This window comes from Trichechus manatus, unplaced genomic scaffold (genome assembly GCF_000243295.1).
Source record: "Trichechus manatus latirostris isolate Lorelei unplaced genomic scaffold, TriManLat1.0 scaffold00028, whole genome shotgun sequence".
Taxonomy (NCBI): domain Eukaryota; kingdom Metazoa; phylum Chordata; class Mammalia; order Sirenia; family Trichechidae; genus Trichechus; species Trichechus manatus.
In genome coordinates, this window is record NW_004443964.1 from 20638415 (window position 1) to 20658095 (window position 19681).

At 39.1% G+C, this 19681-nt stretch overlaps 1 protein-coding gene across 1 annotated transcript in view; it reads left to right on the forward strand.

Annotated features, from left to right (window-relative positions):
- The window catches only part of LOC101343498 (leucine-rich repeat-containing protein 37A2-like), a 78992-nt gene that overhangs the window by 10113 nt on the left and 49198 nt on the right, over positions 1 to 19681 (forward strand). The window contains exons 5-7 of the mRNA XM_023729439.1: positions 13102 to 13173; positions 16164 to 16235; positions 17000 to 17080. Of these exons, the coding sequence (XP_023585207.1) occupies positions 13102 to 13173; positions 16164 to 16235; positions 17000 to 17080 (225 nt within the window). The remainder of the gene's footprint in view (positions 1 to 13101; positions 13174 to 16163; positions 16236 to 16999; positions 17081 to 19681) is intronic.

A 19681-nucleotide genomic window follows, 5' to 3' on the forward strand; every position in this document is an offset into this window, starting at 1 on the left:
TTAAGTGTGCTTTGTAGCAGGAGTTTTTAATTTTAATGAAGTCCAACTTAAATCAGTTTTTTCTTTTATGAATGATGCTTTTGAAGCGTATCTAAAAAGTTATCTCCAAACCCAAGGTCACCTAGATTTTCTCCTGTGTTATCTTCTAGAAGCTGTATTATTTTGTGTCTTATATTTAGGTCTATGAGCCATTTTGAGTTAATTTTTGTGAAAGATGGAAGCTGTGTTCATATTTATGTTTTTGCATGTTGGTGTTCATTTGTTCCAGCACCATTTGTTGAAAAGACTATCCTTTCACTGTTGAATTGCCTTTGCTCCTTTTGTCAAACATCAGTTGACTATATTTGTGTGGGTCAATTTGTGGACTCTATTCTGTTTCATTGATCTATTTTCCTATATTTTCGTCAATACCACACTGCCTCGATCACTATAGCTTTAGAGTAACTCCGGAAGTAGGGTAATGCCAGTCCTCCAACTCTATTCTTCATTATTGTGTTGGCTATTCTTGGTCTTTTGCCTTTATAAATCAGTTTGTCAATATCGACAAAATAGCTTGCTGGGATTTTGATTGGGATTGCACTGAATCTGTAGATCAAGGTGGGAAGAAGAATTGCAATCTTAATAATATTAATCTTCCTATCCATGAATGCCCTGGTGGCAGAATGGTTAAGAGCTAGGCTGCTAACCAAAAGGTCAGCAGTTCAGATCCACCAGCTGCTTCTTGGAAACCCCTTGGGGCAGTTTTACTCTGTCCTATAGGGTCGCTATGAATCAGAATCGACTCGACGGCAATGTGTTTGGTTTGGTTTCGTTATCCATGAATGTGGAATATCTCTCCATTTATTTAGAAATTTCATTTCCTTCACCAGAGTCTTATAGTTGTCCTCATATAGGTCTTGTCTATATTTTGTTAGGTTTGTACCTAAGTATGTCTTTTCTTTTAGTGCTGATGTAAATGGTATTATGTTTTGACTTTAAAATTCTAGTTTTGACTTTTGTATATTAACTTTGTACCCTGAAACTTTGCTATAATCACTTATTAGTTTCAAGTATTTTTTTGTGCATTCTTTGGATTTTCTAGATAAACAATCATATCATCTGCAAAGACAGTTTTATTTCTTTCTTCCCAATCTGTATACCTTTTATTTCCTTTTCTTGTTTAATTGCATTAGCTAGAGCTTACAATACAATGTTGAATAGGAGTGGTGAGAGGGGATATCCTTGTCTTGTTCCTGATCTTAGGGGGAAAGCATCTAGTTTCTCCCCATTAAGTATTATGTTAGCTGTAGGTTTTTGTAGGTGTTCTTTATTCAGTTTAAAAGCTTCCCTTCTATTCCCAGTTTGCTGAGAGTTTTTATCATGGATGGGTGTTGGATCTTGTCAAATGATTTTTCCACATTTATTGATATGATCATATGATTTTTCTTTAGCCTGTTGATATGAAGAATTATATTAATTGATTTGCAAATGTTGAACGAGCCTTGCATACCTACGATAAATCCCGCTTGGTCATGGTGTATAATTCTTTTTATACATTGTTGAATTCAATTTTCTAATATTTTGCTGAGGATCTTTGCATCTATGTTCATGAGAGATATTGGTCTATAGTTTTCCTTCCTGGTCATGTCTTTGTCTGGTTTTGGTTTTAGGACAATACTGGCTTCATAGAATGATTTAAACAGTGTTCCCTCCTCTTCTATTTTTTGCAAGCGTTTTAGAAGGATTGGTATTAATTATTCTTTAAGTATTTGGTAGAATTCACCAGTGAAACCATCTGGGCCTGGTACTTTCTATTTTGGAAGGTTATTTGTTGTTGATTAATTTTCTTTAATAGATGTAGGACTGCTCAGATTGTCTATTTCTCCTCTTATGAGTTTTGGTAGCTTCTATCTTTCTAGAGATTGGTCCATTTCATCTAAGTTATCAAATTTGTGGGCATAGAGTTGTTCATAGTATTCCTTTATGATCCTCTTAATGTCCTTGGGGAGTTCTGATGGTAGAGTGGTTAAGAGCTAGGCTGCTAACCAAAAGGTCGGCAGTTTGAATCCACGTGCTGCTCCTTGGAAACCCTATGGGGCAGTTCTACTCTGTCCTATAAGATTGCTATGAGTTGGAATTGATTCGACAGCAACGGGTTTGGTTTGGCTTGGGTTTTGGTTTTAATGTCCATGGGATCAGTTGTGATGGCCCCTCTTTCATTTCTGATATTAATAATTTGTGTCTTCTTTCTTTTTTTCTTGGTTAGTCTGCCTAGAGGTTTATCAATTTTATTGATCTTTTCAAAGAACCAGCTTATAGTTTCATTGATTTTTCCTATTCCTATTTCAACTTTATTGACTTCTGCTCTAAGTTTTATTATTTATTTTCTTCTGCTTACTTTGGTTTTTTTTTTTTTCAACTTTGGATTTAATTTGCCCTTCTTTTTCAGATGTCCTAAGGTAAAAGCTTAGATTGATTTTAAACTTGTCTTCTTTTCTAGTGTGTGCATTCAGTGGTATACATTTTCCTCTAAGCACTGCTATCTTAGTTATCTAGGGTTGCTATAACAGAAATGCCACACGTGGATGGCTTTAACAAACGATAATTTGTTCTCTCACAGTTTAGGAGGCTAGAAGTCTGAATTCAGGGTGCCAGCTCCCAGGGAATGCTTTCTTTCTCTGTTGGCTCTGTGGGAAGGTCCTTGTCATCAATTTTCCCCTGGTCAAGGAGCTTCTCAGCACAGGGACCCCAGTTCCAAGGGATGTGCTCCACTCCCAGCGCTTCTTTCTTGGTGGCATTGTCAGTGGCATGAGGTCCACCCGTCTCTCTGCTCGCTTTTCTCTTTTATATCTCAAAAGATATTGACTCAGCATACAACCTAATCCTGTAGATTGTGTCCTGCCACATTAACATAGTTTCCTCTAATCCTGACTCATTTACATTGTAGAGGTTAGGATTTGCAACACATAGGTAATCACGTCAGATCACGAAATGGAGGACAACCACACAATACTAGGAATCATGGCCTAGCCAAGTTGGCATACATTTTAGGGGAACACACTTCAATCTATAACAACTGCATTCACTGCATGTCACAATTTTTTAAAAATTTTATTTATTTTGTTGTTGTTGTTGAGAATATATACAGCAAAACATACACAAATTCAACAGTTTCTGCATGTACCATTTAGTGACATTGATTACATTCTTTGAGTTGTGCAACCATTCTCACCCTCCTTTTCTGAGTTGTTCCTCCCTCATTAATGTAAACTCACTGCCCCCTGAGGTTCTAATCTTTCAAGTTGCTGTTGTCAGTTTGATTCCATTCAGATAGTTCTTAAAAGAGCATAAGGCTCAAGGCATACATTTTTTACTAGTTAAGCTAAACTACTATTGTTTGGTTTTAAGTAGACTTCAGGGGACATTTTTGGCTTAAAGTTTAAAGACGATCTCAGAGCAATATTTTCAGGGATTCATCCAACTTTCATGGCTCCAGGAAGTCTGGAATCCAGGAGAATCAGAAGTTCTGTTATGCATTTTCCCGCTTTTGATCAGGATTCTTCTATGGAATCTTTCATCAAAATGTTCAGTAATGTTAGCCAGGCACCATCCAGTTCTGGTCTCCTGGCAAAGGAGGCAGTCGTTCATGGAGGCAATTACCCACATCTTGCATATCCTCCTATTCCTGACTCTTCTTCCTCTGTTGCTCCAGGCAAATAGAGCTCAATTGTTGTGCCTTGGATGGCTGCTTGCAAGCTTTTAAGACCCCAGGCACTACGCAATGAACTAGGAGGTAGAACAGGAGCACCAAATGGGATGTCCCGTGAAACCATGACCCTAAACCTCCAAACCAAGAAATCAAACCCCATGAGATTTTTGACTGTACATAAGCAGTCTCAGCAGCTACTCTTTTTTTGTCATTGTTGTAAATATATCTATTTCACAACTTTTGCCACTTCAACTTTTTATAGGTGTTCAACTTATTGACAGCAATTACAATAATTGACCATGCAACCCTACCCTTAATCAATGCAATATTTCTATCACTGTTACCCTCCCTTTTCCCCGTCCCCCCACCCCTGTTGTTGTTAGGCATTGTCGAGTTGGTTCCGGCTCATAGCAACCCTGTGTACAACAGAACAAAACACTGCTCAGTCCTGCGCCATCCTCACAATCATTGTCATGCTTGAGCCTATTGTTGCAGCCACTGTATCAATCCATTTCGTTGAGGGTCTTCCTTTTTTTTGCCTGCCCTCTACTTTAGCAAGCATGATATCCTTCTCCAGGGACTGATCCCTCCTGATAACATGTCCAAAGCATGTGAGATGTAATCTCGCTATCCTTGCTTCTAAGGAGCATTCTGATTGTACTTCTTCCAAGACAGATTTGTTCATTCTTTTGGAAGTCCATAGTATACTCAATATTCTTCCCCAACACCACAATTCAAAGGCATCAATTCTTTTTTGGTCTTCCTGATTCATTGTCCAGCTTTCACATGCATATGAGGCGATTGAAAATACCATGACTTGGGTCAGATGCACCTCAGTCTTCAAGATGACATCTTTGATTTTCAACAATTTTAAAGAGGTCTTTTGCAGCAGATTTGCCCAGTGCAATGGGTCTTTTGATTTCTTGACTGCTGCTTCCATGGGTGTTGATTATGGATCTAAGTAAAATGAAATCCTTGACAATTTCAATTTTTTCTCCGTTTATCATGTTGTTGCTTATTGGTCCAGTTGTGAGCATTTTTGTTTTCTTTATGCTGAAGTGTAATCCATCCTGAAGGCTGTGGTCTTTGATCTTCATCAATAAGTGCTTCAAGTCCTCTTCACTTTCAACAAGCAAGGTTGTGTCATCTGTATAATGCAAGTTGTTAATGAGTCTTCCTCCAATCCTGATGCCCTGTTCTTCTTTGTATAGTGCAGCTCCTCGGATTATTTGCTCAGCATACAGATTGAATAAGAATGGTGAAGGATTACAACCCTGATGCACAACTTTCCTGACTTTAAACCACGCAGTATCCCCTTGTTCTATTTGAACGACTGCCTCTTGATCCATGTACAGGTTCCTCAAGAGCACGATTAACTGTTCTGGAATTCCCATTCTTCACAATGTTATCCATAATTTGTTATGATCCACACAATCAAATGCCTTTACATAGTCAATAAAACACAGGTAAACATCTTTCTGGTATTCTCTGCTTTCAGCCAGGATCCATCTGACATCAGCAATGATATTCCCTCATTCCACATCCTCTTCTGAACTGGACTTCAATTATTGGCAATTCCCTGTCAATATACTGCTGCAGCTGCTTTTGAATGAGTCTTTTGATTGATCTTTTTGAATGACATTCAGCAAAATTTTACTTGCGCATGATATTAATGATACTGCTCAATAATTTCTACATTTGGTTGGATCACCTTTCTCTGGAGTAGGCATAAATGTGGATCTCTTCCAGTTGGTTGGCCAGGTAGCTGTCTTCCAAATTTCTTGGCATAGATAAGTGAGCATTTCCAGCACTGCATCCATTTGTTGAAGCACCTCAATTGGTATTTTGTCAATTCCTGGAGCTTTGTTTTTCGCCAATGCCTCCAGTGCAGCTTAGACTTCTTCCTTCAGTACCATCAGTTCCTGATCATATGCTACCTCCTGAAATGGGTGAACATTGACCAATTCTTTTTTGTATAGTGACTCTGTTCATTCTTTCCATCTGCTTTTGATGCTTCCTGCGTCGTTTAATATTTTCCCCATAGAATCCTTCAATATTGCAACTTGAGACTTGAATATTTTCTTCAGTTCTTTCAGCTTGAAAAATGCCGAGCGTGTTCTTCGCTTTTGGTTTTCTATCTCCAGATCTTCGTACATTTCATTGTAATACTTTACTTTGTCTTCTTGTGCCACCCTTAGAAATCTTCTGTTCAGCTCTCTTACTTCATCATTTCTTCCTTTCACTTTAGCTACTCAATGTTTCGAGAGCAAGCTTCAGATTCTCTTCTGACATCCTTTTGGTATTTGAATACCCATGGCATAGCTTCCAGCATCATAGCAACATGCAACGCCCCACAGTATAACAAACTGACTGAAACGTGGGGGTCCTGCCCCTGGTAACCACTAATAAACTTTCTTCTCAATATATTTGCCTTTTCTTGTCTTTTTGTATAAGTGAGGTCATGCAATATTTATCCTTTTGTGACTGACTTATCTCACCCAGCATAATGTCTTCCATCTCCATCCATACTGTAGCATGTATCAAGACTTCATTTCTCCTACTGGCCAAGTAGTATTGCATTGTATTTATGTACCACATTGTGTTTATCCATTCATCTGTTGATGGTTTATCTTTCTCCATCCTATTACTTTTAATCTAGCTGTGTCTTTTATATTTAAAGCGAGTTTCTTATAGACAACCTATAGTTGAGTCTTGTTATTTTTTTTAATTCACTCTGATAGTCATGTCTTTTAATTGGTATATTTAGACTATTCACATTTAAGTTATTATAGATATAACTGAATTAATATCTACCATATTTATAATTGTTTTCTCTTCGTTGCCCTTGTTCTTTGTTTCTTTCTTCTCTTCCACTCTTTTTTTGCTTTCTCTGGTTTTAACTGGGCATTTTGTATGATTTCGTTTCCTTTCTCCCTTAGCATAGTGAGTATACTTCTTTAAAAAAAATTTTACAGTGGTTTCCCTAGAGTTTGCAGTATCCATTTACAACTAATCTAAGTTCACTTTCAAATAACACTATACTGCCTCATCCTTTATAACATTGCTGTCATACATTTCACTTATCCATAAGCTATAATCATCCAATATATTGTTGCTATTATTGTTTTAAACAAACTGTTGTCTGTCAGATCAGTTAAGAATAAGAAATGTAAAGGATTTTAATTTACCTTCGTTATTCCTTCTCGAATGCTCTTTCTTTATTTATGTAGATCTAAGGTTCTGACTTGTATCATTTTTTTTCCTTAAGAACTTCTTTTAACATTTCTTACAAGGTAGGTCTACTGGTGACAAATCCTCTTAATTTTTTGTTTGTCTGAGAAAGTCTTTATTTCTCCTTTGCTTTTGAAGAATAATTTCACTGGATACAGAATTCTTGGCTGGTGTGTTTTTTTTTTCCCCTTTAAAATACTTTAAATATTTCGCTCCAATCTCTTCTTTTTTATTTAATTTTAATCTTGTATTTTATTTAACTCAATATTGTCATTTTCAAAGTGTAATCAATATAAACACATTAATGAGCTATATACACACTTTTTTTGTACCAAGTCTTTGAGATCCAGTATGTATCTTACATGTACAGTGCATCTCAGTTTGGACTAGCCACTATCCAAGTGCTCCGTAGCCAACTGTCTGCCATATTGGTCAGCATAGCTCTAGGGAGGTCTTGCTCCAACAATTACACACTCAGTGTAATTGACACATATCTCTTCTGATTACAGCTCATTGGCCAAAGCTGGTCACGTGGCTCTGCCAACCACAGGGAACCGGCAAGGACACACCTACCACATACCTTAAAGCAAAGAGGTGGGAATATTTGGGAAGCAGCAATACTGACCAGCATGCCCTCTTTGGGCAACACTGCTCTTCAGCAGGGTATCCCACTAGTTGGTCCTTCCTCCATTATGAACGTCTTCGGGTCCAGTATTCTGTTTTGGCTTGGCTTTGTTCTTCACTTGGCTGTGAGGACTGGGAGACAGATATGCCGAATCTTGCTGCAGATAACACAGAAGACACTGGTGCCATGTTCTTTTTTAAAAAACAAAAAATTCCTGGAAGTGGGAGGTGAATACTAACAAATTGAGGTAACTGGGCAAGCCAAAGGCTTAGAGGCTCAAGAAGCAAGAGGAGGAGGTATTTGTGATCGTTAGGGTTGTGTGTCAACTTGGTTGGGCCACGCTTCTTAGTGGTTTGGCAGTTCTGATGTAGTTTGGCAGTCGTATAATGATGCGATCACTTCTGTGATGAGATTGGAGATAATGTGAACACCTCCATGATGGGATCTAACGTGAGTAGCCAATCAGTTGAAAGGGAGTTTCCTTGGGCGTGTGGCCTGCATTGAATGTAAGTGGATACTCTGGAAAGGCTTGTGGGCTTTTGCTCACTCTGGATCCTGCAGCTGGCTTCTGTTCATCTGACCTACAGTTCTTAGGACTTGAGCTAGAGCTTACCTGCGGTCTTGGGATTCGTTGGTCTTCGCAGCCTGTGAGCAAGAGCCCTCCTTGCTGACCTGCCAATCTCAGGTTCGCCAGCCCTGGTGGCTATGTGAATCAGCAGCCTCCAGCCTGAACCACAGACAGCCTCTACAACTGCTTGAGCCATTTCCTAGATATAAATCTCTCTCTCTATATATTATTATACACTTTACTGGTTTTGCTTCTCTAGAGAACCCAGCCTAAGACAGAATTTGGTACTGAGAGCGCAGGGTGCTGCTCTAACAGATACCTAAAATGTGGAAGCAGTTTTGAAACTGTGAATGGGTAGAGGCTGGACAAGTTTTAAAGTGCCTAATAGTAAAAGCCTAGATTGCCTTGAAGAGACTGTGGAATTATAGACATAAAAGACAATTCTGCTGAGGACTCAGAAGGAAGTGAGGAGAGCTGTTACACTGGAGACAGTGCAGCTAGCGAGAAGTAGCAGCAGAAAAATGGCAGTAGAACCAGGAAACCAGCATGAGGTAGCGCTGGAGCAGAAGCATAGAGCGAGAGAGCTGAGTGTCTGCGCAGGAGGCTTCCTGGAAGAGTGGGGTGCCTCCAAGCACTTACTGGTGGAGTAAGGCTTGCTGACCCACAGAGCAAGAGAGCTGAGTACCTTCCAGCCAAAGTTTCCTGGTGAAGTAGGGTGCCTCTAGGTACTTATTGGTGGAACTAGAGTATTGTAACACTTGCCCCAGCAGGGCAGACAAAGGCGGTGAGGCCCAAGGGGCTGAGAGGCCAAGTAACCAGGAAGCAGAAGCTGCAGAGACAAGAAACACAGGAAGCAGAGCTTCCTCGGTCTCAAAGGGTAGGGATATGACCTCTAGGGCTTCACAGGGTGGACCACTCAGATGGACTAGGAGAATGGGGCCACCTAAAGCTGAGGGAGCAGAGTTGCTGTCCCAGTGGGCCTGGAAGGTAGAGCTGAAGCCCAGGGCCAAGGGGCCTCCACTCAGAATCCAGAGAGCATGGCCAATACCTTGAGTCTGGAGGGCAGGGCCATTATCTAAATGGTCTCAGAAAACAGAGGATTATTTTCAATCCTTGAGGGCTAACGTAATGTGTTCTGCTGACTTGCTTGGTGCCTGTTGTCTCTTCTTTCCCTCCAATTTCTCCCATTTATAATGGAAATATCTAGCTTGTGCCTGTTCCATCATTCTATTTTGGAAGCAGATTACTTGTGTTCTAGATTTCACAGATGAAGAAGAATTTTTGGATTTTGGACTTGGAGTTGATTTAAGACTTTTGCTGTGATATGATTGGGTTAATGTGTTATACATGTGACAAGGATATGACATTTTAGGAGTCAAAGGGTGGAATATTATGGATTGAGTTGTGTCCCCCAAAATGTGTGTCAACTTGATTAGGCTATGATTTCCAGTACTGTGTGATTGTCCACCATTTTGTCATCTGATGTAATTTTCCTATATGTTGTAAATCCTACCTGTATAATGTTAACGAAGCAGGATTAGAGGCACTTATGTTAATGAGGTAGGAAACAATCTACAAGATTAGGTTATACCTTGAGTCAATCTCTTTTGAGATATAAAAGAGAGAAACAAGCAGAGAGATGGGGAAACTCATACCATGAAGAGAGCAACTCTGGGAGCAGAGTGCGTCCTCTGGAGCCAAGGTTCCTGCTCTGAGAAGCTCCTCGACCAGGGGAAAATTGATGACAAGGACTTTCCCCCAGAGCCAGCAGACAAAGAAAGTCTTCACCTGGAGCTGGCACTCTAAATTGGGACTTCTAGCGTCCTAGACTGTGGAAGAATAAATCTCTATTTGTTAAAGCCATCCACTTGTGGTATTTCTGGTATAGCAACACTAGATATCTAAGACAGTATTCATGGGGCAGATGGATTTTTCACTCATTCTTTACATTTGCTGACACCTTTAGCTTCCTTTATGGTTGCCTTCTTGCTGGAGTTCTTAGAGTTCCCATCCCCCACCACTTATGACACCACAAGTAGGAGGCTAGGAACACGATGACTGCCTACTGAACTCTATAAACTGTAAGGTGATGTGCAGTGATTATTATTTTTTATACTGGAAGCTCTTGGAGGGCTGGTCCATGACTTATTCTTCCTTGAGTCCCTCATTAGCCCCAAAACAAAACCCATTGCTGTGGAGTAGATTCCAACTGATAGCAACCCTATAGAACAGAGTAGAACTGCCTCATAGGGCTTCCAAGGAGAGGCTGATGGATTCAAACTGCCAACCTTTTGGTTAGCAGCTGAGCTCTTAACCACTATGCCACTACGGCTCCTGAATCCCTCATACTATCTGGTATATAGTAGATGCTCGATTAAATTCTGAATCCAATCTCTTTTTGTTTGCATGTTTTCTGAAGATAAGTCCAATATAATTCTTATCTTTGTTTCTTTACAGTTGAGATGTTTTTCCCCCCTCTGGCTTCATTCAAGGTTTTACCTTTGTCTGCAGTCTGAGTATGATATGCCTAGGTATAAAGTTTTTGGTATTTCTTCATGTGTTCTCTGAGCTTCCTAGTTCTGTGGTTTGGTGTTTGTCAGCAATTTTGGAAAATTCTCAGCCATTCTTACTTCCAATATGTCTTCAATTTATTTTTGTCTTTCTTCTCCTTCTAGTATTCCCATTATGCATATGTTACATCTTTTAAAATTGTCCTACAATTCTTCAGTATTCTGTTTTTCTTTCTTTTTTTTTCCCAGTCTTTTTTTCTCTTTGCTTTTCAGTTTGGGAAGTTTCTCTTGGCATATCTTCAAGGTCACTGATTCTTTCCTTGGTTGTGTTCAGTCTACCGATGAGCTCATCAAAGGCATTCTTCATTTCCATAACAGTGTTTTTTTAAATTTCTGGCTTTTTTTAATTCTCTTTGCTTACATTACTCATCTTGCATGTCGTCCACTTTTTCCACTAGAGCTGTTAGTGTATTAATCATAGTTATTTAAAATTTCCAGCTTGATAATCGCAAATATCAGCCATATGTGAATGTGGCTCTGATGCTTGTCCTGGCTCTTCAGAATATGTTTTTTGCTTTTTAGCATGCCTTGTAATTTTTGCTGAAAGCTAGATATGATATATCAGGTAAAAGGAATTGAGATTCTTTTAGCTGCAATCCCCTGTAAAACTCTGTTGATGTTGACGTAGTGGTAAGATATGAGGAGAGAGGAAGTGTTCTATAATTCTATGATTATGTCTCACTCTTTTAGTGAGCCTGTGCCCCTGGGTTGTGACCTTCACAAGTGCTTCTCAGCTTTTTTCCTTCACCCCTTAGGTGGACCAGGAAGGCTAGAGGGGGCTACAGTTGGGTATTTTCCTTGCCCCATTTCAAAGGCTAGAAGGCAACTGCAGTTGATGATCCCTTTCTCCCACACGGAAAAGGCTAGAGAGAGTTGGAGTTGTGTATTTCCGTTTCTCCACTTTGGTTAGCCAGTAGCAGTTGTCATCAAGTCAGTTCCAACTCATGGTAATCCTGTGTGTGTCAGAGCAGAGCTGTGCTCCATAGGTGTTTTTTTTAGTGGCTGATTTTTGAAGTAGATCACCATACCTTTCTTTTATGATGCATCTGGATGGACTAGAACCTCCAACTTTTTAGTTAACAGCTGATCTCATTAACCTTTTACACTACACAGGGACTCCCCACTTTAGTTAGGCTCTGATACAACCCATACTGATTAAGCTTTCGTAAAGTAATATCATTTGAGGGCAGGCTGTTAAGAACAGAGAACTATTTCACAATTGCTACTTTTCCCCTCCTCCTTCAGGAATCATGAGGGGGTTTGTTTCTCTGAGATTCACAGTGAGAACTTGGTAGGGCTCCTGGAGTTAAAACTCATGAAAACATGTCCCCCTCTCCCCCTAAGGCTGGGCCTCCAGGAGTTTTTATCTTTCAAGATAGTCCATACTTGTCTCCAGCAATTAGTCAATTACTCTTTTCAGTATTTCTACCCGATGCTGGGTCTAGTAAGTCTCTGCTTCTAGTAAGCAGTGATTCTCTGTATCAGCCTGTCTATCTCTCTAGTTCTCTCTGCTGGATCTAAGAAACTTATAAGTGCTCAGTAGTCACATGTTGCTAGTGGCTCCCTTATTGGACATACAGCACTAAGGCACTGAAATGAACCAACCTCAGCTACGTGTAATAACATAATGAATTTTACAGATATAATGTTGAGTGAAAAAACAAAATAGAAAATAATATATGTGATATGATTCCATTTAAAGTTCAAGAAGAAGCAAAATTAAACCATGTTGTTTGTGGTTGACATATAATAGGTAAAACTGTATTTAAAAAAGCAAGGAAATTATTATCATAAAAGTCAAGATAGTGGTTACCTATAGGGGTCAGAGAGAGGACTGTGATTGGAAGGGGGTACACTGGGGGCATCTTGGACGCTAACAGTGTTCTTTCCTGACATAAATGGTATTACATGGTGTTTGCTTTATGATATTTAACTGAACATTTATGTTTTATGTACTTTATGTACATTTTAGTTCTCAAAAACATGAATAGGGCAAAGAGTCAAATGGCTTCACTTGCAGCCCTGACATAGTTCCATGTGGGGCTTTCATAATGAGATTTGGGAAAAGAGCAGAGGAAACGGCAGTTCTGCCAATCTTGGTGCCACCCAGAGTTGAATTCTAACAGAGACTTTGTGATCTAGAGAGTAAGCATTAAATATATGATTTGGTGGGAAGAGTGGATAGGGATGTGTGGGGTGGGGACAGAGGAGGGAGAAGCAGGGAGATGGACACAAAGGAGGACATGAGAAGAAAGGTTTGAATGAAAACAGAGAAGAGGTCACCATCCCCGAATTAAATACAAATTAGAGTATTTAGGTGGTACCATCACCCTGGTTCCTCCCACATGTAATAGTCCTATGTAGCAAATAGTTGTAGTTAGTTTGCATTAGATCCACAAATAACCTTTTCATTTTCCAGAATTCTCAGTGACAATCATTTGACTGAATTACGTAAGGATTCATTTGAAGACCTGCTATCCCTCCAGTATTTGTAAGTTAGTTAATCATATTTATTTCTGAGTTTTTAGTTACATATAAAATGAATAAGGAGCTTGGATTAGATAATCTCTAAATTTTTTCCAGCAATGTAAGTCTGCAGTTCTGTAAGTCTATAGGGTACCAGCCCATCTCTAGCATTAAATATCTCCTGTGAATTTCCGGTTTTATAGAGACAAGATACAGATAGAAAAAAATCTTTAGTTATAGAGGAAAAGTGGTAATAAGGTCTGAAAAATTATAGACACCCATATGAACTTTGTTTTATAAGTGTCCATATACAATGTTTATATTTAGTCTGCAGCCTATGGTCTGTTTTTATAGCACCCATAAACTAAGAACGATTTTTGCATTTTTAAAGGGTTGTGAAAGAAAGAAAGAAAGAGTATGAGACAGAGGCTGTCTGTGGCTGGCAAAGCCTAAAGTATTTAGTATCTGGCCTTACAGAAAACATTTGAAAAAGTTTGTTTAATAGAACAAAAGGAATTAAATTTAACCTCTGTTTGTTGTCTAAAGGACAAGAAAATATAGAATATGTACATTAATTTGAATATTATTAACCCAAAATTTTTTGATAATTTGATTGAATTAAGTTAACATATAAATATTAAATATTTAATGAAACAGTTGAGATATGTAAACAATATTATAAAGGACATATTTAGCTACAAAGGACTGGTGTTAAGGATTTCAGTGCAAGAATTGTTTTACCATATTACAAATAAATGTTTAAAATGATGGTTAAGTAGTATAGCTAGAAATGTTCACACTAAGTAAACATATCAGAAATACCCCTAACCGTTTGCTAAATACAAAATAAAAATCTCTCCAGCCCTTTTGCCAAGGAAGGAATACTTGCATGGTATTTATATCTATTTAGAGACAAGGAGATACTATGTCTTTTGCTATGAAATCTTGGTTTTTATCCTTTGTCCATGAAACCTAGAGTTGTGTGCATCAGTAATCCTTATTAAGCTATTTGATGATGCTCTTTAGCAAATGGATTCTTCTTACAAGTTTAGAAGGCTTAAGAGAATTGGGGATAAAAAGCCTCACATGATACTAAAAGTAGTCCTTTGAATTATCAAACCTTTTAGGCCTTAGTGGGACGACCAGTTTTGCATTGATCTTCTTGGACACCTCTGGCATCTGGGCTCCCAGACCTTGCAAAGATGATCTGGAGAAAAACAAATGAGAGAACTGCTCAATGGAGCAGGCCCTTCCTTACTTCTACTTTGAAATACTTTGTAAGCTAGTTATTTCATGTTAGTATATGTATTCTCATTCATTAAAAAAAAGTCAATCAATAAAAAAGTTAAAAACAGTATGCCAAGCACTGTGCCTAGGGCTGGTGGTACAAAGATGTGTAAGACAGGGTTCCTAACCTTCTAGAAACTCCCGATGTGGCAGGGGAAGCAAACACATAAGCTCGAACCATAACATAATAGGCTCTAAGTGGAGGACTAAGTGCTGCAGAGCCATGAAGTAATAAAAGTAAACTTTGTAAATAGTCGTTTTCCTTTCTGTTGCCTTAGCTATTCATTCTTTTAATAAATAATTGAGGTTGCTTTATGTCCATCTATCAGTTTTAAACATTGTAGGCAATGCACATGAGCAAGACCTCGTCTATGCTTTCAAGGAATTTACGCTCAGGGGAAATGGGATACAAAGATAACTATATTAAAAAGAAGAAATAGATATGGGCACTGAGAGGTATAAATTGTTTCTGGAGCACAGAGTAGGGAGCAAAGACTTTCAGTTGGATCAGGGAAGATGTTACTAGAGAAATGCCATTTGAACAGGGTCTTTAAGGGCTATTGGGTATCATCAGACAGACATCTTGGGAAGAATATTGTAAGATTGCAAAAGGAGGGTGAGAGAAAGGCAAAACACAGGAAGTGGAATGTGGGTTTGAAGAATGTCATGAGTACCTTTGGATAAAAGTAGAGAGAGTAGGAGATTGGAACCGGATCTTCTAGGCTTTGAATGCCAAACTAAGGAGCCATCATGGGGAACCATGTTATCACAGCAATGCTCAAGGACAAGTGGTTCTCAAACTTTAGTCTGCATCAGAATCAGGGCTTGTTGAAGCACAGATTCTGGGCTTCACCCTCATAGTTACTGAGTCAGTAGGTCTAGAGTAGGGCTAAGAATTTCCTTCTTCAATAAGTTCCCAGGTAATGGTGCTCTTTGAGAACCACTGCTGGAGAGTTAATTTATGTGCAGGATGGATTAGAAAGGGAGAGCCTAGAGTTGAGACACGAGTCAGAAGATAGCTACACCCATCCAGGTAAAAAGTGAAGGACTAATGTGGGGTAAATGGAAATAAAAGGGTTAACTATAGTCAAGAATGGGTGTTTTCAAATAAAAATCCAGTTCTATGTTGCGTTTTTCGTGTGCCACCACTGTACAACTGTAGCAATTGCATTCATGGAACATTAAGGCAGTATAAAACCAAACACAAATTTCTATTAATATGATAAAACTATTATTCTAAATTAGTTCAAGATTATGTATTTATTAGAGGAGTAACTCCCTTTCAAATTATGTCAAAGGGTATCTTTTATTTCGTCTGGTATTGAGCTGGCCTAGAAAAAGAGAACTAAGCCAGGAAGGTGTATAAATGTGAGAATATTCCTTTTCATATTATAGATTATAATTATACTGAGGAATAAAAGCTTTAAGCTCATTGAATATAGACTTTGATGTGACCACAAAAGATCGTCTAATCAATTGTCCTACTCTCAGGAAAGAGTACTTCCAAAATCTATCAAGATCCATAGTTGTAGATTTTACTTATGAAGGTGAGACTCTTAAGAGAGGTAAGGGCAGGGTTAGGGGCCTTGGAAGGTTTAGATAACAATCACTAAGGTTGAGAGTTTAGGCAAAAGCTTATTCAGTATTATTCTGAACTCTGCCATTTATTCCTACTAATTTAATATCTGATAGCTAATTGAGGCTATATTTTTCTTTTACTTTTCCTAGAGATTTATCCTGCAATAAAATACAGTTTATTGAAAGACGTACATTTGAATCACTGCCTTTTTTGAAGTTTATGTAAGTTACAAATAGAAGTTAATAATATTAAGAATTTTTATAAAATCTAATTGTAAATCTTTTTGCTATTCATTTTGAAATATTAAAGTTTTATTAGTGGAAAGCTACTAAAGTTATGTAGCAAATCCTTTTCAGCTCTAGCAAAGATTAGTGTGAGAACTATTATACAGAGAAGAGTAAATCATTCTAGAGCAGTGGTTCCCATCTGGGGCGATTTGCACCCAGGGGACATTTGCAGTGTCTGGAGAGACTTTTGGTGATCACAGCTGTGACTGTGCTGCTGACATCCTAGTGGGAAGATGCCAGGGATGCTGCTGAGCATCCTACAATGCACAGAGCAGCCCTCACAACAAAAAAAATTGTTGTTGTTGTTGTTATTAGTTCCCGTTGAGATGGCTGTGATTCATGGCGACCCCCATGTACAACAGAACCAAGTGTTGCCTGGTCCCGTGCTATCTTCATGATCACTGGAACAAAAATTTACCTAGCCCAAAATGTCAACAGTGCTAAGGTTGAGAAACCCTGTTCTAGAGAAATAACGATCACTTAATCTAAGTTTTATCATTTACTGTTTTGTACCTAATGCACCATATGTATAAATATGAAAGTATAAATCATAAGCAAATATCTTCCATAATGAGATTTCCTTAGTATCTGGAGGAAGTATTGAAGTTACTTTTCACCATAGATAAATTAGAATCATTGCCAAAGGATGGATGTTCTGAAATAATTTTTTTTTCTCTTTCTTGTGTCTGTTTTTGTAGAAATCTTCGTTGCAATTTAATCATAGAAGTTGGCTTTGGAACATTTCAGGCCTGGCATGGGATGCAGTTTTTATACAAGGTGTAAGTGAAATAGAAGACGGATACATGTAAAGAGATCATTTATGTGTAAAAATATCACACAGTATCATTTAGCTGTATATATAACCCAGTACAAATTCTGAAACATGTATGTCTTAAGATCAGTTTTTTCAAATGAGGGAACTAAGGTACAAAGAGGCCAAGAGACTTGTCTAACTCAAATGTGGCATGCTCTGCTTTCCCTAGTACTAATCTTTGGCACGGGCTTTAAAAATCACCAAGCCAGTAACAGACAAATCAGCATTGTCATGGGAATTCCAGTGATGCTGCTTGGGTGTGTGGATGGGCCTTGGAATTCCACCTTTGAATTTAACTTGGATTCCAGCTCACATGTAAAGTTTCTCACTGCTTAAATGTATGCAGTGTTTAACCACAAAGCACAACGCTCAGCACAGAGCCCTCCAGGGAGAAAAAGTGAGGGTGCTTTCTCAGCCATCAGCTTCTTTGAGATTGTAAAGTAAAAGGAATTCCTGGAAACCTGCCAGAGTGCACTTCTCTTCCTAGCCACCCAGAACATTATTTTTCAAAAAGTATATACATTTTTCAAAAAGTTAGGAATCATCTATGCACAGTAGGAACCTTTGAAGCATGAAGAAAGATGGTGTTTATGTCAAGCTATAGTGTGAAAAATGTCAATAGAGAAAATACATTGCTCTAGCCTAATTCCAAATGCCTTCTTTCTTGACTGCTTCTCAAACAAGAAGTGTGGGTTTTATTCCCTTTCAGCTAGAAAATTCTGTGATTTCTCTTTGACCCAAGCAAATCATAGTGGGTATGTTCAATGGCCTAACGGGAATTTTGGACAAAGGTCAAGCTTCGCCCCTAAATCTGACTTTGGAAAAGACTGTCTCATGGTTCAGGAATCCGTTTCACACAGTTCCTTTCAGGTGTGTCTAGAGCCGGATTAACAGATCCTGCAGATGCCAGTCTGTAGCCACCCCCACCCCACCCCCCATTAATTTGCTGATGCTGAACTTGGGGAAAGAAAACTTAAGGGTCCCTTTTTCTTTTGCCAGCACCAGAGGCTCTTATGAAGAGTCTATGATAAAAGACCAGCGAGGAGGGTCCTTAGGTCCCACCACCAAGAAACTTTGGTAGCTTCAATAACAATGTCATAATGTTCCTCATAAGAATTCAGTTTTCACTATAGTTATGTAGGCAACATAGGGGGGGAAAGTGTGGAATCACACTTTAATTAATGAAATCAATCAAAAACGTTCACTGAGTGTCATGACCACTGTGTACCAGCCACTGTACTAAGTGCTGGGGGTACAAAGAGGAATAGGACAGGACTTTGTCCCCAAGAGACTTTCAGGCTGGAAGGAGGAAATGGAGGTTGATGGGAAAACACAGAAGAGCCACACTAGGATCCCTGCAGCAGGGTAACAAAGTAGGGGGATGACAAAGGAGGGGAAGGGTAAACCCCAAAAACCAAACCTATTGCTGTTGAGTCGATTTCGACTCATAGCAACCTGGTAGGACAGAGTAGAGCTGCCCCATAGGGTTTCCAAGGCTGTAATCTTTACAGAAGCAGACTGCCACATCTTCCTCCAGACTGATGGCTAGTTAAAAAAAAATTCTTTTAGTCAAGGTTATTGGTTCTAACAATACAAGCTCCATGATTTTAAAAACAGAAGGACTCTGCAATATAGAAGGGCTTTTCTTTATTCAGATAGAGCACATTCACGTGCTGGCTTGTCTGTGGCGCATCAATGTTGTGCCAAGAACGTTCGCACCAAGAGAGAATAAGAGGAAAATCCAAGCCTTATCCCTGTTAAATTATTTGCCCCACTATTGACAATACCAATGAGGTAGGTGTGGCCACACTTTGAAGGCCAGTAGAGCTTCATCCCAGAGATGCCCCGCCACTCCCCCAGTCAACTAGCATCGAGACACACAGAAGATAACACACTTCAGGATGCTGACATCACTTTTTGGTATCTATGGCCCCGGACACCGTTTTAACTCAGCACTGAATTCACTCCCGAGGTTCGCCCTTCAGCCAAAGATTGGACAGGCCCATAAAACAAAATGAGACTAAATGGGCACACCAGCCCAGCGGCAAGGATGAGAAGGCAGGAGGGGACAGGAAAGCTCGTAATAGGGAACCCAAGGTCGAGAAGGGGCAATTGTTGACATGTGGGGTTAGCAACCAATGTCACAAAACAATATGTGTACTAGAAGCTAGTTTGTTCTGTAACCCTTCATCTACAGTACAATCAAAATATATTTTTCTCTTTTTTTTGTTTATTGTAGTTTACGTGAAAGTTTACATTTCAAGTTAGTCTCTTATACAAAAATTTGTACATACCTTGTTATGCAACCTTAATTGCTCTCCCTATACTATGACAACACGCTCCTCCTTTCCACCCCTGATTCCCCATGTCCATTCAACTAGCTCCTAACCCTCTCTGCCTTCTCATCTCACCTTTGGACAAAAGCTGCCCGTTTAGTCTCATGTATGTACTTGAGCCAAGAAGCACAGTCTTCACAAGTATCATTTTATGTCCCACAGTCCAGTCCAATCCTTGTCTGCAGAGTTGGCCTCAGAAACTGTTTTAGTTCTGGGCTGATAGAGAGTCC